General features: G+C 37.0%; 1 protein-coding gene across 1 annotated transcript; it reads right to left on the minus strand.

The window, feature by feature from the left end:
- Positions 1 to 14,340: 14,340 nt before the first annotated feature.
- On the minus strand, positions 14,341 to 15,863 carry LOC131335844 (uncharacterized). The gene has a single exon (XM_058371378.1). The coding sequence runs from the start codon at positions 15,555 to 15,557 to the stop codon at positions 14,622 to 14,624; it is 936 nt and encodes a 311-aa protein (XP_058227361.1). The 5' UTR covers positions 15,558 to 15,863; the 3' UTR covers positions 14,341 to 14,621.
- Positions 15,864 to 26,739: the final 10,876 nt, after the last annotated feature.

Raw genomic sequence — 26,739 nt, forward strand, 5'->3', positions numbered from 1 at the left:
TCTCTTGTAAAAGAGGAAAGAGCAAAAAAATAAATAAAAGGAAAATATAAAAAAGAAAGGGAATACAATGGAAAGTGTAAAAGTAAATAAAAGGAAAATATAAAAAAGAAAGGGAAAGTGATTTACGGGCCGGTCCAATTTATGGACCTATATTCCCACGAATCCCACCAACTCCTGCCCAAAACCAAAACACACCGCTAAGGATTTCTCTAACTTTTATGCCAAAACACCCCCTTCTTCTCCCAGACAATCTCTCTCTCTCTCTCTCTCTCTCTCTCTCTCTCTCTCTCTCTCTCTCTCTCAACCGTTGACGATGACGCGGGAGTGTTTTTGGTAGTTCACTTAAAATAGGGTTTTTTGGAATGCGCTTGACAAGCGGTGGACTTAGATGGGTAGGCTTTGACAAAAATGGAACGGAGGGAAATACAAAATGCGAGAATAAAGTTGGATCACGGGATCTCGGGATCGCTAATCTCTGGGAAAATTATTCAGTGTGGTAAGTGCATCATTAACATGGATGCATTTTTTTTCCCTTAAACAATAATTCTCATTGCAAACAAACCCAACGAACTAACGAAGAAGAAATTAAGTGATAGGATATTACGTGCCTCATTTTCGAAGATCGTCTTAGGCCTCCGAAATCTCAGAGTCAGCCCTGTGTATATCATCTGTGAAAAATAAATGGCAATTGCAGTTACTTTTTCTTTTTTCTTGGATTATCTGAAATTGGCTTTTACATCGTGTACTGAAAACCTTCTTCTGTTCAGAAAAGAAAAACATTTCTCGAAGACAATTTCATAATAGTGTCCCTCAATTTGAAGCTGATAGTACTATGACATTATGGATCTCTGTTTTGTGATGTCTAGACTTTAAAATCGTCATAGCTAGATATGCTGCTTTCTCATCTGAATCGACTCGGAAATCGCTGAAGTTGAACATACAGCACATCTGAATCGACTCCGAAATCACCGAAGCTGAACATCTTTGCTGGATTCTACGCCTACGAACCGACGTCTTCATCGGGTCCCCATCACTTTCATGTTGCTTATAAATTCCCTTCCCAAATTCGTAATACTCGCTTAGTGACATATTATCAGGTTGGTGATCATACGTGACACTTTCCTTTTTATTTCTATTGAATCGTTGTGTACATCACTCTATGTCACATTCAGTACTGTCATACATGGTGATTATGAGAAATAGCTTTCTGAAGATAAAGTTATATCACGTAACTAAAGCAGATGTTCTCTATACTCTACCTTCTTCCATTCATAATTACGAAAATGCTATGCTCACCGACGGTGGCATACCGACAGTCACACAGGACTCACGACGGATCAAAAATCTGAATGAAAAATGAAAAGATTAGATCGAGCACCTATACATATCGGATTGAGCTGATTTTGCACCAGGCCACTCGGGTTTTTTTATTTTATATAAATAAATATTGAACGGCTCGGATTTTCAGTGAGGGACCCGTAGCGGGCGCCGCGTGGCCGTCGGTGCAAGGTCGGGATGGCTACCGTCGGTGACTGTAGAAGGGTTCTAATAATTACCCACATGCCACAACACCCCATTAATATTGGAAAATTGCTGCTCTGTGAGTTTCAGTGGAAAATTGCTTCTCGCGCGCGAATTGGGAAGGTGTTGCCCGTGAATTTGCTGTTGTGTCTTCTTCCATTTTTTTCATCAAGTGAGTTTCTGTATTTTTTTTAATTCCACCTTTTCCTATTGTTCTGCCGTGTACAAATATTGTACTCCTGCGTTGGCGTGAATTGGGACCTCTCTGTAATGCGGTTCGATTTTTTTTTTCCAGCAAATTGGTCTAAAGTCCAAAAGAAGAGGTCCCAAATTAGATTTAGTCCAGCTTAAGTTTCAGTGATGTGTAAAGTCTATTAATGAAAATATTTTAGAGTTTAAGGTCCGTGAAAAGACCAAATTGCCTTTAATAAGACAAGGGCCTTGTTTGGCTAACACAAAAAATGTCTTTTTTAATTTAAATGATCTTAAATGAGACAAGGGCCTTGTTTGGCTAACACAAAATATGTCTTTTTTCGTATTTTTCGATCTTGTTGCACTTTCATAGGGTACCCTAGGATTTTAGGCACTTTCACAGGGTACCCTAAGGTTTTAGGCACTTTTATAGGGTTTTAGGGTTCATTTTCCTATTATAGGGTTTTAGCGGTTTAGGCACTTTCATAGGGTACCCTAGGGTTTTAGGCACCTTCATATATAGTAGGGGTGGCAAACGGGCGGGTTTGGGTCAAATTGGGTAAGTTGTTAGTGGGTTGGGTCTTTAATGGGTCATTAACCCATTTAGACCCATTAACTATGAGTCTAATTACCCATACCCAACCCGACCCATTTATTTTAAAGCAAACCCGACCCGCCCATTAACCCAATTACATATAAACTAAAAATTATGATCGAAAAATTCGAAAAGTAAAAAAAAATTATGATCGAAACTCATAAATTTTTTCAAAAAGACGAGAATAAGTATTTTTTTTTGTTTTATTGATTTTTTTTTCTCTTTATTCAAAAAATTATAAGTTTCGATCAAATTTTTTTACTTTTTTGATTCCTCTCATCAAAACAAATTAATAAGTCACAAAAATATGACACAAAACAAAAAAAATGCAAAAAAATATTGAATAAGGACAAAAAAATAAGTCAATTTTTTAATCCAAACCCTTTGCGGGACTACCATGAGAGAAATTTATTCACGGCGGAACACAATTTCACGGGTCCATTCGCGCAATTCATGGATGAGATGTATTTTTAATTTTGACTGGTTAAAATAATTGTTACCGGTCACAATTGATTTTTAATTCGGACCATTCAAAATATTTTTGGACCCGTGTGATTTAGCACAAAATAATTGAATAAAAGAGGAAGAAGGCCATGCTCCTGTGGGGGGGGGGGGGGGGCAGGGGGAGAGAGAGAGTGAGAGGGGCGGGGGGAAAGAGAGAGAGTGAGAGAGGGCGGGGGGAAAGAGAGCGGGGGCAGGGGGGAGAGAGAGAGAGATGGAATTTGGGACCAATTAAGAGATGAAATTTGGTGGGTTACTTTCATTGCCCATTGGGTCATTTAAGTTGACCCAATTAATGCCCAATTATGACCCAATTAATAATGGGTTAGTTGGGTTTGAACCCATTCTTACCCAACTAATAAATGGGTTGGGTTGGGTCTATTTTCTAGTTGATGGGTCTGGGTTTGTTAATGGGTCTGGGTTCAATTTGTCACCCCTAATATATAGGGTATCCTAAAATTTTAGACATTTTCATATGGTACCCTAGGGTTTTAGGCACTTTTATAGGGTTTTAGGGTTCATTTTCCTATTATAGGGTTTTAGCGGTTTAGGCACTTTCATAAGGGACCTTAGGGTTTTAGGCACTTTCATATATAGGGTACCCTAAGATTTTAGGTACTTTCATAGAGTACCCTAGGGTTTTAGGCATTTTCAACACCGGTCAACCTTGGTCAACGCCGGTCAACTTTAGAAGGGATTATTTGTAAATCTTGGACACAATGTCCTTTAAACTTTAGAGGAACATATTTATATCTTTATCATGGCAAAAACTCTTATAGTATGTCCTCCTACTCAATTTACCCTTTTTTTTTTTAATTTGTTTGGAGAATTTTGACCACTGAAATACATATACGGCTTCTATGTATTTACTCCTGTCTCTTTTCCAGCTCAAATTTTAAACCTCGCACCCAAAATTCAAAATATACAGTATAGCTCAATAAACAAAAACTCCAGGTATTTGTTACTTAATGTTAAATTTTGTTTTTGTTTTTTATGTCCCCCCCCCGTGTTTATCCAATTGATTGCTTACAAAAACTGTGAGCATGTTATTTTATTGTAGAATTGTCATGGAAGACACATTCAATGGAGAAATTTTGGAGTTGAGAAAAATTCAATGGATATATGGTTTGAAAGATCTAGAATTTTCGGAAAAGGGAGAGGAATTTTTGCATATGTATGGGAGAGGAACCATGTAAATTTTTGCATACAATTGAAGTTGTAAATTGGCTTTAGTTGTTGCCTATCTCGTATCGCTGATTAGCCTGCCTTAAACCATTTCAATTTTTTGAGTCCATTTCAATTTTTTGAGTTTTGGGTTGGTCTGAGAGTGGAATATGTGAATCTAAAGTATTTGAATCAACTCTAGCAATACAAAAGAAAAAAAGAAAAGGTACTTTTACGGGGCTACTTGCATTGCATACCACTTAAAAATAGTGGGGCTCACTTTAGGATTCTACACAAATGATCTGAGTCGTTAATTAATTTTAAAATAATTATTTGAATAGCTCCATAAAAAACTAGCTCCATTGAATGACTGTAAATTCTTCATCCAATCTTATAGATTTTCTTTCAGGATCCTAAATTCAGAATGAAAAGTTGGATAATTTGATGAATCTAGCTCTTAATAGTTTTAAATTAAAAAATTATCTTAAAATTAATGAACCGATCTGATGGTTTATGTGGGATCCATACGTGAGCCCCACAAAATGATTTGTACACAATTGGTACAAAGCCATCAGTATCATTGGAGTTATGGTTGTTTATATTTTATGAGAGTTATGCAACCTCTTAGGTTCATGCCATAAAAAAGAAATCTCTTATGAATCTCCTAGTTCCGGTGTAAATGTCCTGTATTTGACTGGATTAAGAGGAAAATAATAAAAGTGCACGTAAGCTGACCCAAACATTTTTGACCATCGAAAAAAAAAAAAAAGTGGTTATGAGGCTGCTCGTAATACTCACGTTTCTTGTTAATTGGTGAAATCTCATTCATAAATGATAATGAGGTGTTGTGGCATGTGGGCAATTCTTGAAAACTTCAAGGGTTAAGTTTTAGCGTAGAAAGATAGTTGGTTTAACTCAAGTTAAGCACATCACGTGATTTTCCATTGGGTTTGTACTTTTGATGATGTGGCAATGGGTTATTGGTTTGAAGGAAAAGGCCATATTTCCTCCCCCGGTGGAGGGAATTTATTCTCATTTATTTTAGGCCGTTGATTTTATCACTTATTTTATTGTTAACGTCATTCTCCTGTAAGATGTATTTTTGGTGCAAAATATACTTGTAGGGGAGTGCTGTTTAGAGTGACAAAATCATTTCTCTTGTTTTATTCAACTTAAAGATAAGCAGATAAGTTATCGCCTCTTCCAAACAAACTTGTTATTAGTTTTAAATAAATAATACTAAAGTATATATGCAGGTGAATCAAACGAGCCGTAACTGTAGGCCGAAAGTTCAATTTCAAACCCCCAAACTTAGTGCTCACAAGGCAAAAAATATTGTAATTGTTTTCTATCATGAAAATGGAACTAACACCCCCAGGCTACGTACGAAAAGTTATATTTAATGATCTTGGGGTATTGTCACGTGATGTCTTAGGGCTTCATCTCCGCTATGAAACCCACATCAATGGTTTCGGAAGGATGAACTTAGCTAGGCACCCCGTGGTGATGTCCCAGGAAACAAAATAATCTCTCCCTAGCTAGCTAGACAATGACATGTACTGGGGATTAATCGGAGAGAATCCGTAGTAACAAAAATGCAAAGTGGACATACCATCAAATTAATTAGTGGGTCCAACCATTAGGAAAATGACTTGATATATTATACTAGTATTATCTTTTATCTTTGGGCAACACCTATCCTTGTCTCCATTTAAGCTTTCTTGGAAGAAAGCCCACAAATGTCATGTGAAGAAAGACAGCTCCTCATTTTTCCACCTTTGCCCTCTATATATATGAATGCAACCCTAGCCTTTGAAAGTGAGTTGTTAGCCAATCTCAATGGGTGTTGATTGAGATTAGGCATTTGAATGTGTGTGTGTGTGTGTGTGTGTGTGAGAGAGAGAGAGAGAGAGAGAGAGAGAGAGAGAGAGAGAGAGAGAGATAACATGTGCATGCACCTACACTGAGAGAGAGAGAGAGAGAGAGAGAGAGAGAGAGAGAGAGAGAGAGAGATAACATGTGCATGCACCTACACTTGGTCTGCCAATTTGCTGAAAGGGGTATGGTGGGGCTTCTTGTGAACCTAGCCAGCTAAAATTCACTAAGGAATGCTCCGTTTTTATAAAATTCGTATCATTTTATTAGAAGATTACAAATTATAATTTTTTGAAGGAAAAAGTTTAAATTGGTGCGAAAAAAGTCAAAAACTTTACGTATGAAAGTATTTTATTTTTCATCGAGAAAATGACTACTTTTAAAGACAAATTAACAACCTAGCTAGAATGGGTGAATATGTCAATGTTATGCTCAAATTGGATGTTCAATTAAAGCATAAACAAAAACAGAATCCAATTCTCATGTGAAGAGTGCGTGGTCACAAATGAGATCTGTCATGATTTCTTCTTTTTGATCGGAATCGTTGATTCTGCAAGTTTCGAAATGTAAATAATCCATACAAAAAATTAATATCATTGGATATGAGTAGTCATCTATACAAAAAATGGGGAAAGTCATGGTGGAGTAGAGCCTGGCTCTATGAGGATTTCGTTGGACCCCAAGGAATATGGGGCATATGTTAGGAACTTGCACTTGCTTTTGCAATCCTTACTCCAAAACAAGTACAGTAAAGAGAAAGGATGCCAACTGCTACTACTCTAGATCTGAAGCTTGTTTTGCCTGGATCTCCAAGGGATGTGTGGAAGAAACTAAGATAAAGCCCAACACCCTCACCAATTAATAAAACTTCCTGTAGTGTATTTGTAAAGCCAAGTAGTAGTTGTTAGTATTGTCAAATTCGAACACGTATCGTATATCAATTTTTTTTTTTCCATTTTATGAGTTGTACGTATCGTTTGTAGTAAAAAAACGTTACCACAAGTTTCACTTCTTAAAATAAGATCTGAATTTTTTCGATAAATAATCGTAGGATATGTACCGAATCGAGATACATGTATATATTACAGGATATGTCATCGTATCAAGAGATTTCTATAATAGAATACCCCGGTATAGTACGTATAATTTTTCGAAGGAGACGATGCAATATCGTTGGTGTTTTTTAATAACTATATATGGTATAAAGACAAAAGGTGAAGGTGCAATCCTAGTGGGAGCAGTTCATGTATTGATTTATACAAATGTGGTTGTTTGTGTATGAATTTTACACTTCAAAGGTGCTTTTTGAACTTTCCTCCCTGGTGGACCATCTTTGTTTTCTGTTTTATTGGGGTTTTTAGTTTTTACCACCAAAGACAATCCCAATAGACCTTATCCAGATATGCTGCCGAGCAGCTCCCTACCGAGCAGGTATGGAGCTTCCTGTCGAGCGGATACAGAGAGGCCGATTTGACCGTTCATCTCGGCACGAATGGCTCGAATCGAATCTGAGTGTATACAAATCTAAACAGTGTGTTGCTCGGTTAAGATCTGAATCGTCGATTGCCGAAATGAGTGGCTGAATCAGCTGCTTTGCTAGGTTCTGCTTGGCAGCATCTCCTCCATGTTACACACTATGATCAAGAAAGTAAGTGTCGTCGATCTTGTGGGCTTAACCATAAGAAGTCTGGAATATTGCTTTCTTTTCCTTTTGAGAAAATTATGTAAAAGAAGTTGAAAAACTGCACGTCTAAAACACTTTTGGACGGTAAAATTGAGCGCGATTACTAGTTGCTGTTGCCAACCCCCTTTGTTATAGTACTACCCCCAAATCTCTCTCTCTCTCTCTCCCTCTCAATTCATATTGGTAGCTAGTGGTAGTTAGAGCATGTACACAAGACTAGGTAAATGGATATATTTAGGTATTTTAAAGAGGCAAACCCAAAAAGATGCACTGCACCAGCTTCGGTAAAGCTTAGGTACTTTACCTTTGGCCACAAAACCTCGCTTAATTTCCCGAGGAACTGTTCATCACCAATTGCATACTTTATTATTTATCCCACAATTGACTTTCTCTCTCTTCTCTTCTATCCAATATTGCAGCTAAAACTCCGGCCATCTCCTCCGACTCCGAGCCATCTCCTTTTCTATCGCCAACGTTGATGCGTCGCCGGCGGGTACATACTCCGGGTTTGATAGATCCCGTCCTTCCCAAATCCAACCTTCCACCCCTTAATGGATCTAAACAAGTTGCTACAGAGCGGCGGTGTTCCACCAACAACGACGGCAGATTTCGAGTTCAACGGCATCTCCAGCGTTGCGGATCAAGGTTTTGGGCTAGACCCATCTGAAACCCCATTTTTTTACTGCCCAAGTCTCTTAATCAACCACATCAATTTCACCCCACACAAAACCCAACAACTTTCTTACCATTTCTGTACACCCAAATTGAACACCTCCAATCCAGTTTCCCACCTCATGCAATAAGGCACAACCCAGGTGGCCTTGAACGGTTGTTGACGAAATGGGAACAAAACCAACGGGGATAATCAACCACCTATGTGTATATAATTTATAATATTCTAATGGAATGGAGAAATTTATGGAGAGGATTGATGTAACATGAAAGTTAAAAAGGACTAGGAAAAAATACAATTTTCCACTATTTATGGTTATAGTTAGTTTATCTAACCCCCGGTGTACATGCTGTTAGCAATGCCTAGCTAGTGCCTACAGCTTCCAAGAAATGGATGGATCCAATTCTTCTGTGATTTGACCCAATTCCACTGTGCTCCAGGTCCCAAAGCCAACAGCTGAATAATTTCCACCAGGAGCAAAAAGAAGGAAAAAAGTACTTTACACATTTTCCAATAGATGTTGAAAGCTTTTGCAGTGGAAATAGAGTCATGGGGCCCTACTGCAAAGGAAATAGTATGATAGAATCCATAAAAGCCCAATAGATACCCAAATTGGTACTAGTCATTATGAATGCTGCCTGTAGTAACTCTCAAGCCAATCCTCTTCAAAAAAAAAAAGGGTAAAAGAAAAAGAAAATAGGGTAGGTACCTTTCAACTGCCACTCGAAGTTTATTCGTGGGCACATGCTGTATGTATGTAAAAAAATTGGGTGCTGTTAAATACAACTGCGAATTTGCTACATGTAGCTAATTCATAAGAGGAAATTTTTGGATTCCTCCTTATAAATTGGCTACATCTAGTAAATTCGCAGTTGTATTTAACTGGGCCCAAAAAATTTAGACTTTAGCTCTTCAGTTAAGAGGTCTTGTTTTTCTTTGTTTTTTTTTGTATGAAAGACAAGATATCATACCAAATTATGCTGGAGGAGAGGTTAGAGAGATTGTTCAATATAAAACAGTAGGAATTGGATCGTATCTAGTCCATTTGACGGACTAAACGTCCAGTTTGGCCCATTGTGTGCCTTCTTTCGGCTGAATTTAGTGATTGAAACCTTTCGTACATTAGAGTTTGTTGAGAACGTCAATCACGACCCAAATCACGTTGATTGGACGTCATTTCAATTTGATTTAGACAGAACTATATTATCATAGGTGCAATTGAGAGATACCTCACAAATGTGGGTACTGTTTTTAAATACCACAAAATAAAAAGGGGCAATATTGAGAGAGATTTTTCTTCAACCACACAGCAGAGAAATTTCAGTGTCAGGTGGGTACCATGTGGTGCCCGCTTGGCACACCCGAGCCATCTGATGCAATTTTGGATGGCTCGGATTTGGAGAGAGAAAAATGAGAGAGAAAGAGGAGGAGTGGGAAGAGAGAGGAGGTTTCAATCTGAACCGTCCAAAAGTACATCAGATGGCTCAAGAGTGCCGAGCGGATACCACGTGGAATATACCCACTCGGCACTGAATAATTTCTCTACACAGCAAGAGAGTGTTGCACAAATCTTGGTTGAAGACCCTTTAGGAAGAGCAGTTAGCTTTGTGGGGAAGGATAAATCTGCAAATTTCTTAGGCAATCCTCAAAACTTATAATTCACACAAATATTGTTCAACTAATAAGAAAAACTATGCCTGGTTATGTACCCTATTAGTATTTCTTTAATTGATGTTTAAGTAATTGAGCTGGAAAAACCTTCCTTGAGTTAATTATACTAGCAGTACTTTTGTTACCCCAAAAGGCAACCTAGAGGAGGTTGAATAGGGTTGCCAACAATGATGCCTAATTAAACAATAATTACTAAGCAACAAGATTAAACAATAAGCAAGATTAATTAACCGATTGAAATTTGAATTGTTAACTCTATCGAATCGAAAGCATGTAAATCAGTATAAGACTTATGTAATGAAGCGCAACGGAATACTTCGAGCTTGTCAAGATCTACGAATCGAGACCCGTTCTATAAGCGCAAACCGTGAACACCATCTTTGAACACGAATATGAACACCGTCTTCTCATCTCACCGAGTAGAGAAGACCGTTTTTGAGCACGAATATGAACACCGGCTTTGAACACAAATATTCACACCTCAAATCCTAGAACCTAGACCTTGTTTGGTTAAGGGTTTTAGATTTTGAATTCTAATTATTATCCTATTTCTATCTCCACTCATTACCCTTGTCTCTAATTATTACTCTTATTTTTCTCTCTATCTCTCTTCAATCATTAACTCTATTTTCAATCATTATTATATTTCTCTCTACACCCATTACCTACAAATCCAAAATTCCATGTATCTCCAAATATCTGCAAGACTACTATTTTTAGATAAAGTCCGCGAGTTTAAAGCAATAGAGGTAAGAAGTCTATCTCAACTTTTAACAAGCCCAATCACTTAACCACATGTGGACGACCCATGTGGGCTGGATCTGGTCCAATCGATCCATTAAAGTAAGAGATTAAATTCTTTACACCATCAGTGTAAACATTTATTTCCTCCAAATCAATTACAGTACGTCACGTCACTATGTTCAAATAATTGGGACCATTGTTTTTGACGATGTGGCACAATATAATTGATTTGGAGGAAACAAATGTTTACACCGACGGTGTAAAGAATTTAATAGTTTATTGGAAGGAAGAGAGATCGATTAAAAGATATATACTGGGTCAGGAATGCGTAGTCTAGTCCACTTCTCATGCTTCGACTTGAGTTTCCACTATTCTCCAAATAGTTTACAAATACTTGCTTTCCCGAGGAGCTAGCGAACCGCTAGAATTTTCTCCAAAATCCTAAAAAAGAACCTTAAGCTTCCAAGTGTTTAACTCCTTATAAACACTCATATTTAGAGTATTGTTATTATTACATGAAGATTTGAAGGATGAGTACAGAGCTCAATATTAATAGGTGCAGTCACTGAAGTTCGTCAATATTAAATCTTTAGAACGAGAAATCCAAATCAAACTTTTTTCAAGAGAGATTATCAAATTCCTTTCTCTTCCATTCTATTTGAATTCATGTCTAAAATCAAAATATTTTTAGTTTACAATTTATATCCAATCTATTCTTTTGTTCCGTACTTATATGGTAGCCTTCTGTTTGGAAGATGTCTGGTAGTCAGCATCAACCGGCTTGTCAATCAATTTATCATCCGATTACGATGCATGAACTAATTTCATCGAAGACTTGTAATATGGATTCAATCGAAGACAAAAATATCGTAACTTGCATTTTCCATCTAGAAACAATAAAAATCTTGTTTGTGACATCTTGATAGCGAAATGTAGTACTACATCCTCAAAATCAAAATATCGCATAGATACCATACAATTTCTAACAATATCCAAACATGAGAAGACGCGCATATTTCTTTCTAGTGACAATTAACCCGTTCACCGCTCGTATGGCATATTGGAAGGGGCCTCGCCTGTGGGTGGTTTGAGAAGTTTGGGGTGTTTGATGGATCCTTCCGATCCATACACCTCCAATAAACTAAGGCTAGTTTAGGCCAAAAGGTCGGTGGTTTGCCAGAGAGAATATTTGGTTGGTTCTACCAAATGAAAAAAAGGAATTAATAATAATATGCATAACTATTATTTTAATCCTCAATCCCTACTGTGGCCGGACCACCTCTATGAATGAATTTAAATGCGGTTCTATAAGTAGTAATAAGTAAGCATCATTTAGTACAAAGTACTACTTATTGGTGGACCAAAGCGATATTAATTAATTAGTACTGTAGGAGTAATAATTAGTGAAATCATCAAAATCTAAACATCTTTTCGGTTTACGTTTAGCATAATTAAATTTGTACGTACTCATACCGAAACCAAATTTTGATCTGAATAATTCTTGAGATTTCTTGATTACCAAGCATAGTGGACTGTGAATTGTCTCCCTCTCCCTTTTTAAAATCCTATCATGTATTTTCGTAGTCCATTGCTGCCCTCTTACAAAAAAACACAAACAAAACAAATTAAACAGTTATCTACGAGGATACATCAGACAATTCAACACAAAAAAAAAAAAAAACTGTCCAAAAAACAGTTACGCCCACTACGTGCCATCCAACAACACAGACTACATACCTTTCTCTTTCTTTTTCTCCGTTCTTCTTCTCCCTTTAACCTTCTTCTTTTTTTTTTTTCTTTTTCTGTTCTTCTGACGTCACTTTAGTTTTCTACTCTAATTCGTCTCTGTTTATTTCCTTCTTTTTTTCTTTATGGCTAATTGAAAAAAAAAAAAAAAAAACAGAACTGATAATGTCTAAAATTTCTCTGTTTATTTCCTTCTTCTATTTTTCCCTTCTTCATAATTTTAGGTCCAAGGAAAATGAATATTTATCTTCCACTTTGAAAACCAAAGTCTGTAATGATAGTTTTAATGCTTCCAAGGGTCACCACAATGGTGGACAATTCCAACACGAGGCAGACCTGAAATTAGGCAAATCCTCTTCCAACACGAGGCAAACTAGAAATTAGGCAAATTTTTTAAAAACTTTTCTTTAATAAATGCTTCTTTTTGAAATAAAAAGTTTGCTTTACCTTTTACACATGTTTCTTTCTCTCTCTTCCATTAAACTGGTATGAAGCAGCCGTTGGAATGGTGGTTTGGTGATGGGTAACAAAAAAAAAAAAGGGAAGCATTTTTACAAAATCCGACATGCACACGCATTCGCGTATGCCCCGGCCTCTAGTGTGTGTGTGTATGTATGTGTGTGTGTGTGTATATATATATATGCTGAACTCATTCTTTTCGATATCTCAAAAATTCCAACAATTCTCAGTATGAAAATTTGAAACCGTTGATTGATTTCTCCAAATAAACATTACACAAAAACAGCTACTCTTATTCTGATGTTGTGGTTAGTAACTTCTTCGTAACATAATCCTTCAGAACACCCTCCCCTCTCAACACCCTTTCCCTCCTGTTCTCAATCATCGCTCTATGCTCGTTTCAATCCTCGTTCTCGCAAGTATACGTAATTTGGAATGCTTTTCGAAAACGCTTTTACGTTATGTGACTAAATAATCTTAAGGAGAACTATAAACGAATACTTTCCGGCGATCTACCCTTCATGCAAGGAAATTGACAATTAACCAAACCTTTTGAGATACTCCTATACTGCAAACCAATCACCCACCTGACGCCCTACTAGCCATCATTGAATCAAATATCCGAACACTTTAATGATCCGTTTGATTATAACCCCACGCTACCCAACTCAACTTGGAACTCGAAATCTTTGACAAAAATGTCGATGGAAATTACAAAGGGAAAGGCTCCACTAGAATCGAGCTAACACCAATAAGAAATTAATTAGCGATTAATCACCGATTAATTGCGGGCAGAGCTCATTCGATTAGGTCCAATTAACGAATATTAATCATCGATTACTAATTAATATGCACTGATTAATTCGATTAATCGCTCGAAGGTAGTCGACCGCCCGACTAGTACTTAACAACTTTAGGTTCCGTTTGATAACAGTGATAAATGGTTGAGATTCGTAAGGATTCGTAAGGAGATGAGATTAGAATTGAGATTGGTAATGAGAAGAGATTGGTAAGAAGATGAAATTGGTGATGAGTATGTTTGTCTAAAATGAGATTAGATGATGAAATTATTAATATCATGTTTGTTTCACATGCAATAGGATTGGATTGATAATATACATTTTCGTTTTTGTCCTTCACATGTAATAGGATTGGTAAGGAGATGAGATTGATGAATGCTATTTTTGTATTTGTGCATTGGTAAGGAGGAGATTGAATTGTTAATAACAAATCCCCCGAGGTATTTGTAATACTCCCTAATGAAGAGATTCATGTGCCCATGAAACTAATAGTCCACACCTCTTTTCGAATACCAAACAAGTTATTGTTACACCCATCCAATCTCAAGACTTAGTATGGTTATCAAACGGGCTTTAGAACATTGGCTAAGATTGTTCCATTAAGAACCGAGCCAAAATCAAAACAAGAACACTCGAGAGATCCCCATAATTCTCTGGGGCCGCAACTTTAGGACCCACAGGCACGTAAACTTCCAAGAACCACATGAAAAAGGAATTTTCTATAGAAAGTTCATTTCCCATTTTCCACGTAATTTACTCTGTTCACACACCAGAACACAAAAACCAAAAAATTGTTTTGCGAAAACCCAAATCGCAAAAGCAAAATTTACCCACTTATTTACACAAATAATCACCCCTGTACCTAATTAGCACCCACTAATAACCGTAATTATGTTTTCTCCCTCACAATCCGAAAGGATAATGGAGTAATAATAATAGTAGTAATCAAGAGCTTAATCACAAACCCAAAATCAACTCAAAAACTCAATTGACCTTTCAAAACGGGTGAAGATTACTGCTCAGCCCGTTCACATTCGTAAAGAACCCGACCCAATCCTGTCTCCCGGACGACCGCCGACACTCTCCCTCCTTCCCCGCCGACGCCGCCGCGGCCACCCCGTAATCCTCCTCCTGCGCCGCCGTCACCGGCACAACCTCGCCACCTCCGAACGAAGTCTTCTCCGTCGTCGTTGCCTTGGCAGAAACCCTCTCGTCCTTGAGCTTCCTCGCACTCGAATTACCGAGGAATACGGAAGGCAGCCTCCCGTCGCTGTTGCTCCGCCGCAGAAGGAGGTCCCGGATCCTCCACCGCTTGGACGACCCCGTCGACCCGCTCTTCCTCCACCTCTCCGGCGCCTCCGCCGCCGATCTCGGCGTCCAGGTGCAGTAGGTCTCCGCCGGGACCCCGTCGAGCTCGTCGGAGGACTCCGACGACGAGCACGACGCCACCGAGTCCCGCTCCTCCCTCATCAGACTCCTCAGAGAAACCCTAATCGGCGACGAAGGATTACTAGCCTTGGAAGAAGGGCAATTCGCTTTACCATCGCCGCAGCTCCCCACACCGCCAGCAAAGAACACATCTTTTTTCCCGAAGACGGGGAAAACGGGCCTGATCTGGCCGTTGCAGAAGATCTCGTCGGCGGAAATCGACTGTACGCACACGGAAGGGAACTCGAAATCGTCGTCGTTATCGTCGTTTTTGTTCACTTCTTCATCTTCCTCCTCCTCTTCTTCTAAAATCGTGGGGTGCTTCCGAGCGACGTCGTTTGATTTACCTTGATTTTCTTCGAGGGCGCCGTACAAGTCATCGAATTCGGATCCCGATTCGAGTCGGAATTCCTCGACGACTCTGGCGGCGATGTCTGCGAGGGTGCCGGAGGAGTAGGTAGTGAAGCTGGGAGAGAGTAAGACAACTGGACTCGACGACTGCATCTGAAAAAAAATAGTATTTGCCTCTGTTGTGGCCAGTATGTATAGGAAGCAGGGTAGTGAATACCGAGATACTCTAGAGAGAGAGAGAGAGAGAGAGTGATTTGGTTGAGAGAGGCGAGAGAATAATGGGATTAGTTTGAGGATGCGTAGGTGCGAGTGGTTGGGGGAAACCGGCTAACAGTACTGAAGGCTTTGGAAATGAAATACTCGTATTAATGGAGAGAGAGAGAGAGAGAGAGGTGGTTGGGTACGAGTGAAACCGGATCGGTTCGAGGACGTTTCTTGAGGAGTTTGTTTTCAATGGATGAATTGCTTGCCTGCTGCTCTCCTCTTTTTCTTTTGAGTGTTCTTTCCTTAGTTCACACGTAACACGTGTTTAGCCTCACACGTGTAAAGTTGCACAAGTTCACACTTATATCCGGGAAAAAACCTATCAAGTGCTCCTGGAGTACCTCTCATTCGAAGGCCTTTTTTCACTTGCATGTCGATCGTGTAGAGTGCAATTTTGTTCACTCCATAACTTTACCAGACAGGGTGCCTTTGCTGTGCCCAAGGCACTGCACGCTGGTTGTACCTTCTATTTGGGTGTTTTCCTGAGCTCTCTGAAATGTAATCTTTCACTTTTGTAAACTTTGATACGTACAATAGCGGTCGTAAAAAATACAGTTGATCGGGGAAGGGTGGCTTGCTATTCGACTCAAATAGTCTAGCTGTGTATTTTTTGAATTGTATTTACTGTTTATCAATAGAGGAAAAACACGATTTGCTTACTGGGTTTTCAATATCTAACTGACTTGATTGTTTCAAAGGCTATTTTATGCATTGGAACTCTACAAAATGAACTGCTTAAATCATATTATAGAACTTGGAAAGATGTTCAAATTCAGAGCACAGTAGAGCCTTCTTGTCCAACTTTAATAGTATTCAGCGAGGTATGTTGTAGATTCTCATCCTATAATGACTGCTTATATTGTATCAACTGAGTAGTTAAGAAACCAAGTAAAAATTCAGCTCTCAATCGAATATCGGTAAGTACGTGATTGAATACTCTCCTTCAAATTATCTTTTCTACGGTACCAATTTTGACACGCTTGACCACGTGGGTGCTCTCGGAGCACTGCATAATTACACCGTAGATGCCGCATTCGGCTTGAACTAGACACGGGCAAACACGGTCCTCATTGTTTGGGTGGTTGCTCTCGATCTCTTAATTAATTAAATTTGGGCTGTCGCTTTTGGCAGTTACGATATGTGTATCTTCCTCTAGTATATATTTTGGTTGAGTTGAGATAATCTCCACAGTATCGTTTCTGTTGTATCAGATGTGCTCATGATCCCTGAGGTTAAGCTTCGTGGGGAAAAAAATTAGGTTAAGCTTAAATTATGCCAGGATTAAAAAAAAAAAAAGAAATGGGTTAAAACTGGGTGTTTTTGCTAAATAATTGTGCTAAATTATTATGTTTTTATTCAAAAAAATTTGCATTTATTAATTTTTTATTGCATTTTTTCGGATTATCGGTTCATTTCGAATAGAGAAAATTAAAAAGTGCAAAATTATGATCAATATTAAAAAGTTCAGTAAGGGCAATAATAATAAAAAAACGGACAGGATTTTTTTTTTTTTATTCAAAGAAAGATTTGTTTGATTCAAAATTCTTTACTTTTTGGTGAAAAATTATTTGATAAGCATATGAAGCACTTAATTAAAATAAATGATGAATTAATTTTGGTTCCCTTATTTATAGTGATTCTCTTTTAATTTTAATAATGGTCGCCATGTATTTGTGGTAATAGTACTGGAGTGGTGACTGTGATGGCACGATGATGGAGTGGTGATTATGGTGGCGGAGTGATGGCGGAATGGTCGTGGTGGTGGAGTGGTTGTGATAGTGGCAGTGGGGACGACAATGCAGTGTTTGTGGTAGTGGTGGAGTAGCAATGATAGCGATGACAACGGTACTGAGAGTGACAATAGTGGTAGTGATGATATCTATAGTAGCAGTGATGGTAGTGGCGGCCAGAGTGGTGGTGGAGATGGTGGCAGTAGTAGACTGGTGGTTGTGGTGACGACAATCATAGTGGCAGTGGTGTGGAGGGTAGTGGTAGGAGGAAAGTATTGTGGAGGGTAGTGGTAGGAGGAAAGTATTGAATGCGAGGAAGAAGTTTTCCGAAGTTAAACTACCATCAAATCTTAGTAGGGCCCATGAAACAACAAACCAATTAATATTGTCTTTACACTTGTTTCTCTTACATTTGGGCGGGCGGTGCATGCATATTCTCGGCAGACAGATAAGTCTTAACGTTTGTGCTGCGAATTGCATGCCAGACAGGGGCATGCACGGGTTGGGCCAGTCGGTTTTGACTCCGGATCCAAACCCGATCATGTCGGGTAAAACATTTTAGGATCCGCAAATCAAACCGAACAGGGATAAGAATCGTTCGCGAGCCCGATTTTTTACGTCTTTGGTCGGGTCGGGTTCGATCCCACGGGTAAGGAACGCACCAACTCAAAACCCGAACCGAAACTTGTTTTTTTTTTTTACAGAACCCAACCCGTACCCGACCGAAGCACTTGTTCGAAGCCACCCGAAACCCTTCGGGTCAGGTCGGATAGTTGGGGATTTTGCACAGGCCTAATGCCAGATACCATATGATGGAAGAGAGTTTCATTTCATGTAGCACTCAAATTAGTTGGCAAGCCAGCAGAACCAACACAAATTAAGTTGTCGGTGGAGTACTTGTTGTCGGTAGAGTTTTTTTTGTTTTGTAAAAGATTTTCCTAACCTAAAATTACACGAAACAGGAAACACGATGGAGTAACAAATTAAAGTTGGTGAGCTCATCGATATATCGATACTCGTCTCTCTACGTAATAAATCAACGAAATCTTTGCGTGATAAAAGTCTACCATAGGGGTGATAGTAAATATTTTCTTCTCATTTGACTTGCACGTACTGCATATAAAACGTACGCCACGGGCCACGCCACCTTAATTAAAAAAAAAAACCCTCTCTAAGAGCAAAACAATCTATATCTGCTTTTTCTGAGATCTATTGGCTTTTGCTGTGTCCGTCATTGTCGGGGTACGAGGCTATCCCCTTCTTTCTTGATTAATTGGTGTGTTTCTCTATAAATAAAATTGCTTACCGAAAAACAATAATCTCTAGGCGAAATGGTGATAGACCTAATAAACAAGTTGCATGCAAGATGATACAACTGAAAAGATGTTACACTTGACAGACTGACCGGCCTCAAAGCGGCTCCATGTAATAGTGATATTGAATAATACAAGTCTGATCACGTTAGTACATTAGTAGGTTTGGACTGAGTGATCGCTTACTTGAACCTATCCACCTTGTAATTGAAAACTTAGGTGCCACCCCCACCCCCACCCCAAGTTCAAGCATTAATCTTTTACCCTACTCAAATTTGATTAGGCACTTAATATTCACACAACTCTATATATGTTTTGTATAGATAATAATGTATAGATCGCATTCAAAAAGAATTAACTATTCTTTATCTCATATAATACTATAATATATAGCTTTCCTTTGAAGACCACGAAAGATTGAAATTAGCTTATATATTCTTTTTTACTATCAAAAAAATTAAATTCACAACAAATACTAATTGTACGTATGGATATACGTACGTGTGACCTTCATCTTCACTCTTAATTAATAGTAGATCACAACATACAACACCACAAGTGCATGGACTCCCATGAAACACTGCTGCAACTCCCGATCGAGTTCAAACCATGACCCTCTCACTAGGTATACTGCAAAAAATATATGACAACAATTGGTTCAACAGTCGGGGGTCATTGTTATATATGGTTTTTTTTTTATAACTCGGGTGTTTGAGTTGACTTACACGCACCTCGACTAGTGCTGGGAGACCAACTTCACCGCCCACTCGAATTAAAAAACGTTGTTAGAGAGAATGGTCGGTAGAGATTTGAGTTGAAGAGGTAAATAAATCAGGAGTTGGTCTACTGAATTCGAAATCAAATCTATTTATACTCCTACCTTGATTTTATTCATTTGTACGTTATCAAAGAAGTCGTGCCACTGTTATATCAACTTGAAGAATTAAGTACTACTCCACTTTCTTGCATTGTTCTTTGAATTATTTTGCGAGAATAAATTATATACACTGGCGGTGTAAACATTTGTTTCCTCAAAATCAATTATATTGATCTACGTCGTCAAAACAGTGATCCCAATTAATAAAACATTACGATGTGGCGTGATGTAATTGATTTGGAAGAATTACAATGACGGTGTAAATAATTTAATCTCTTATTTTGCCCCAATCGAAAGATGTATGAATTACAATCCGATTAATGATACCACTTTTGAAAATATTTAGACAAACATGCAAATACTTAGCTAATTAAGATAAGAAAGAAATGAAAATTAAATTGTGGATAAACACATACATATCACTAACTATGTTAAGCACAACCTTTGAAATTACGCTCCGTTTGTTTCCTTCCGCCGAAAAATGTTTTTCCCAGGAAAACGTTTTCCGTCGAAAAGGTTTTTCCGGTGTTTGGTTACCGCACATAATAAACTTTAGGTTCTGCATTTTTATTGGATAAAGAGAGTGAATTAATAGACAACCAACCACTCAATTTGAAAGCAACAGCCGCTTGAATTTCAAGTGATGGTGGTGGCTGAGAAATTCATGGAGCCCCTCGAGAGAGACGTTGAAGGGATATTTGTATTTTGATATGTACGTATGCACCTAGTGCGCCATCATCCACTTGTATTTTTCTTCTCCTTTTTATGATGTCAATTTTTTTTCCTTTAATTTCCTTTTCTGGTTTAGAAAATAATTTTAGGCAATAAGTCCGTGACATGATATCTGAAATCATTATGTGGATGAATAATATAGGTTCATGAACCGTGTAATGGTCAAATTTAGGCCGTCTTTTGGATCCATTTTTCCAAGCGCCGTGAAAGCGTCTTTAATTAAAAACAAACGAGAGTTAAGAGAAGAAGCGTACGTGTATAGATCGAATATTGAGAGCGGAAACCTAGGGTTCTAATGAAGAATTATGTGATCGATCTGCGGCCTCTAGGCAATGACAGGTCAAAAACTATTGCACTAGCCTTATTTCATTTATTTTTAATATGTTGGCCTTTTATCTATTATGTTAGCAAATTTTTGTGGTCTTCTCTCTCTTTTTAATCTATCTATCTGTATTATATACTAAGGTCTTGTATGACACGACAGACTTTTTTTTTATTATAAAAAAAGCTTGGAATAAAACTTTTTTTTTCCCTATCAAGTGGAAATACCAACAGTCACGAGCAATGAATATTAGCGGCTAAAGTGAATTTTTGTGAGTTCTTTTTTTTTTCAAAAAAAGAAAAAGAAAAAGAAAAGAGGAAGTGCAGCTGTTATACATGAGGAAAAAAAGTTAGATACGCCAGTTATTTGTTACGCTACTCTCATATTGGATGGGACCTATACATCACCCACCGAAGTTAAGAGGGAGCTACAAATAATCGTTTATCAAAACTTTTTTTTGTCACAAATATTATTGAATAGATGGATAGATTTGGAAGCATAATCCACAAGTGACATCCACATGTACACTTGACTATGAGCTGGCTGTATAGGAGCCCAGCTCATCAGCCTAACGCTTAGCTGGCTTTGTAATTTTCAAGGGTTTAAAAAAAAAAAAATTTTTTTTTTGACTGACCTAAATGAATTTTAGTTAGCAGATTGACCATTCATATAATAATATCAACGGTCACCCTTCTCTTTCTGGAAGGTGAAAGGTCTAGTTGGAGATTTTACATGATTCGCAGATTATGACAATTGGTCAATTTTGAAGACCAATGTGATTAGATTTATGCGGCTAAATCAATATAAGCACGTAATTCTGCATGGATGGTTTTCTTAGAAGACCGTACAAAATGAACGGTTCATATCACATAGGTAAAAAAAAAATTTTAAAAAGCCACCATGCAATTTTGCGAAAGAGAAGTTTCATCCTATTACAAAATGAACGGTTCGTATCACATAGGTAAAAACCCAAAAAAGCCACCAACTCAAGCAAATCCCGAACAATTAATGCATGTTAATCCAAGTGGTTGACTCTATGATCCAAATCCAATAAGTGATTCCGGATTTGGGCTTAAATTCAGACCCCATCATCTCAACCATTGGATTATATTTTCAATGATCCGGATTTGTTGATGATTTATGACCGGTCATAATCATTAAGATTTGGACCATTGAAAACACAATCCAATAGCTGTGGGAGAAGTCCGGATTTTAATCAAAATCCGGGATACCAAATTAGTGTATACATGTATATCTATACATGTGTGGATGATCTTGTTTGTTAAAACAAAAGTAACCTGTAATTACAATATAAAGCCAACCATCTTGTTTTGATTTTATGGAGATAGATGGTAGACTGGGTTTTGCTCACTTATAAAGTTTCATATGTTCAAAACCTTTCAAGAGTTATCAATTTATTTAGGATCAGTCCATACAAAGTATTGTATTTGTTTTGAGTTCATGGGGGTCTTCGCTTGTGGATGGTGATTTTATGATCCCATAGAATTAATCGAGATGCGCGTAATTAAGCGGTCTCGGACACAAGTTTTTAAATCAAAACTCCTCATATAATATTCGGAATTGACGACCTTGGTAGGTAGGAGGACATAGTAATTAATCTATTTATTGTGCTTTTCCCATAATTGGTCACTCTCTATTAAGGTTGACACTCAAATTGATTGTGTGAAATGTGAATATTGGTTAATTCATTTAGTGGAGTCAATTCTCCAGTGCTGAATATGAAAAAGATCCGTTCTCCCAAATAATTACTAATATGGTCCATATTGTCTTTACTTGCGCAAATCATCTTAATTATAAGTTTTTTTTTTAAATCAAAGGATTATAAATTTCTTGAAAAGGAGAAAAGTATTCTAATAAATAGATTTTGTATTGTAGGCCAAACTCACGAGTATTAATGCCGTTTACTCTCGAGTATTCACTATTTCATATCTATATTGAGAATAACTTATTTACGGAGAAACTATGAATAAGTTATTCACAGAACCGTGCCATCGCAGCCGTCTGTTTCGGCAATTAATGATTGAGATATGTTTTTAAATTTTGATCGGTAAAAAATATCTTTTACTGGTAAAAAATTAATTTTTAATCTGGATCGTCCAAAAACGATTGACCTTCGTAAAAACTTAATTACGGAATTGTCCGTAAATAAGTTTTTTTTGGTCCATATTTTGCAAGATCAGTTGTTTAACTTATATGTACTCTCTTCACCACTTTTTACGTCCAAAAATAACAAAATCACAGGTCCACGAAATATGAATCAAGATCCTCTCATGTGATGTAAAATGACACTCATCATGGTTCTATTCAATGACTCAGGGTATCCACAATGCTATAATCAAAAATTGATAACCAAAAGTTACCACACCAACTTTTGATTATTCATTTAAGAGATTGATAAGGTTAGCAATGTAGATGTCTATAATGGCATAATCAAAATTAAATAACCAAAACTTATCACATCATATTTTTGTACAAAAACTAAAAATTGTGAACAGTAGAACATATTTTTTTCTAAAAAATAGTTTTGAAACTAATAAAAATTATTTACTAGAAATAGAAACTTTTTTGGGGGGAAAAAATATATTTAAAAAACTATTTTCTATAAAAAAAACAATTTTTTAGTAAAATATATATATTTTTTAAAAATATTTTTCGAAAAGAAAGAGTGAGAGGAAAAGGGAAGCGAGATAGAACCTTTTTGTATTTTATTGAGAATATGTAAGGTCTATTAAATTTGATTATTGTCAAAAAGTTGCTAATTTTGGTTATCCAAATTAAGCCAAAAATTTGATTATTTTTAAGGAGGTTGTTAAATTTGATTATAGCATTGTGAACCATATTTTACACAAATATTATTAACTTTAAAAACTTTTTACTTTTGATTATACTCCCTCCGTCTCTATTTAATTGTCTACTACGATTTTGCGTGCATTTCCAACTGATTATAACTCTTAGCATATATTGCTAAAAATATACAATATGGATCTTTTTTTATAGATCTCAATTTTTTCTACAACAATGATTTCAAAAACATAAAATATAATATATATTGAGAGATATAAGTCGTTGAAAATGCACGCAAAACTGTAGTTAACAATTAAATAGGGACAGATGGAGTAGCATTGCTGGATACTCTCAGGTCATTAATTTTGCAAACATCGCTCTGTATCTTCTCTATATACAACACAATTTTGATTGGACATTGATACTATCAATTTGAAGAAACATTATTTGATTTTCAAGTCCAAAACAACAAAATCACAAATCCATGAAATTTTTATCACGATCCTCTTTTTGAGGTAAAGTACAACTCACCAGGCCCATTCAACAATCCAAGTCGTTAATTAACTTAATTCTGTATAAATATGGTAATATACTTGTATTGCTCATTTTAACAATAGTATAATACTAATTTGATCAACATCAGTATTTGTTCGAACGAACATTATTTGTCTAATTAAGAGCAGCACGAGGTTAAAGTCTGACGTCTCAATGCTCAAAAAACAAATATAAAGCGATCGAGCTTTTACCGATCGATATTGGGTCAAGTTAATTTTGAAGGATTTATCCATCAAAGTTATATAAAATGCGTGACTCGAATTATCAAATCAGATAGTGTTGTGTCCCATCTTGGACAACATGATACCATGAGACACGTTTTATTTACGTATTTTCTTTATGAGAATTACAAATATAGACTCGACGATGGAGATAGAAGACATGCATGTGGGTCCCCGAATAATTGATAAGATTATATGTCGTATGAGATTAATTGCTATGTTGGACTTGAGTAAAATAAAGAATCAGATAAAGAAGGAAGAATTATAATTATAGTGGAGGAAAAGGGATACAATTTAAGAGATCCGGATTAATATTCCGTAGCAGGTGGTAGTATTTACTCCCTCCGTCCCAAATTACTTGTCATTTAAAAAATAATTGTATAAGCATAAATTGTTTTTCAAAATAATTTACACCATTTTAAAGATCTTGTTGAGAAGAAAAAACTGGTGTAATTTTTTTGGGAAAAATTGTCATAAACATGTTGTGTGCAAAATGTATGATTCTCCAAAAGATGCAAGCAATTTGGAATGAAGGGAGTATTCTCTCACATGGGATACCAAGTGGGTGAATTCTTCCATTTTTTTTTCTAATCGGTAAGAGAGATCATTACATCATCGTACACAAATAAAATAACCGGATGTCAATACGAGTTTGCGTGTACCTCGATTAATTCCTGGGCCCTGTAATAACGACTGGGCAAACCTCTAATGGCTCTTAAGGTTAGAATGTTTTGGCTTTTATGGGATTTGAGCTTGCGATCTCTTAAGGGTAAGCCCATTAGTTGCTTTCTCTTGTACACTAGACCAAACCTTGGAGTTGTCCAATTCCTCTTTTTGTGGAGCCAACCTAGCAAACGTTAGGAGGGGGAAAGACATTCATTAATTAAGTTGTGAGTAATGGGTAACACAGTTATTATTATTTATAAAAGAAGTTGTAGTGTAAAATGCATTCACATTATGCATGTGAAATGATATAGTCACCTCTATTCTAGGCATTATTATATATGCAACTAAATGTAAAATAAGCTATGACGGCCTTGATCCTTATCATTTTTGGAGGAAGCGTAAGAAACTTTATTGAAAAGTATAATTGTGTTATCGCCATGAGATAGAGAGTGTCGTCGATGATCGAAGATCAACAAGGGCTTAAGAAACAGAGCATTGATCCGCAAAGCACAAAATACACACAAAACCTATGCTATTGCCAGTAGATCCTTATCATTTAAATGGCTTAGAATCATTAATTCCTTCAGCACATTCAGAAATTAATACTAGCTTTTATTGCACACATGACTCAAGCTTTGGTGACAAGTAAAGGGGACATACATCTAAAGTGTATTTGATTATGCATCGCCCAACATGCTCCTTTGTTTAATGTCTTTTTGCATTTAAATTAAGAGACCGTTTTCTTTTTCTTTTGATAATTCAGGTGTCCCGATAAACTTACGCGCACCTTAACTAATCATTGAAACCAATCCAATTAAGAGAATGTTTTCAAAATCTTGAAAAAGAAGTTTCTTTTTCTTTTTCTTTGACTTTAGGGTAATTGAGAGCATCAAAATACTTGCGCTTCTAAATTCTGAGTTCGAACTAATATACTATCTTCGACACCTTTTGTAGTAATCAAACTCACTATTTGACTAACACCATGTGTGACAAAAAATAAACAATGAAGAGGGGTATTAACTATTAAGGGTATGGACACGTATATATGCTGAGAGAACGGATTTATGCTTTGCGTAACACCATGTATGAGAAAATAATTTCTCTACCAAAACTTGCAAGATTTCTTTTGCTGAGACAACGGATTACTGGGGGCTACAAGTCAATTGGTACTAGCTAGATTGCATGTGCTTCACTACCTTGCATAAAAGGACATCAAGTTTGGTGTTTTGTATTGATATTGAGGAAATCTTTTTTACGGAGCAACCCGTAAACAAAGTTTACGTCGCTCAATCGCGCGCATCCAAAAGTGTTTTGGACGGTCAAGATTTTAATAAAACTATTCGCTAGAATAGTTTAAACTCTTCTAGCTAGCTAATAGTTTTTTTTTTTTTTTTAATCCGGACCATTGATTGCCGAAACGAACGGCTGATATTGCGTGGAGCCGTAAATAACTTGTTCACGGCAGAGTCGTGAATAAGTTTCTCTCATTCATATTTTTGGCGATGTTTTCCCAATCACTTTTTGGCTGGTGTTACACTCCTATCGTATATGTCGAATCACGATGTGGTATTATTGGGGTGGATTTTGCCCAATCTTAATTGGACTTCCTGATATGGTGGGCGGCGGGCAATCTCCCAAAGATTAGTTGAGATACGGTAAGTTGGTCCCGACATCCTAACATATTAAAACATGAGCACAAGTTTTACTTAGAAGGGTTGTAAGGAACTAACTGTGGAACTCATAATTTCTGATCATTTCTAAGTACTGGAAGCTCAAAATTGCTGTGGCTTTATTGACAAGTTAATACATATGATCATTGGACAGACACAATTACCATCATAAAATCGTGC

Source organism: Rhododendron vialii, chromosome 8a, assembly GCF_030253575.1.
Source record: "Rhododendron vialii isolate Sample 1 chromosome 8a, ASM3025357v1".
Lineage (NCBI taxonomy): Eukaryota > Viridiplantae > Streptophyta > Magnoliopsida > Ericales > Ericaceae > Rhododendron > Rhododendron vialii.

Coding starts and splice junctions, on each gene's coding strand:
- LOC131335844 (XM_058371378.1), bottom strand. CDS start 15,557: ATGCAGTCGTCGAGTCCAGTTGTCTTACTCTCTCCCAGCTTCACTACC.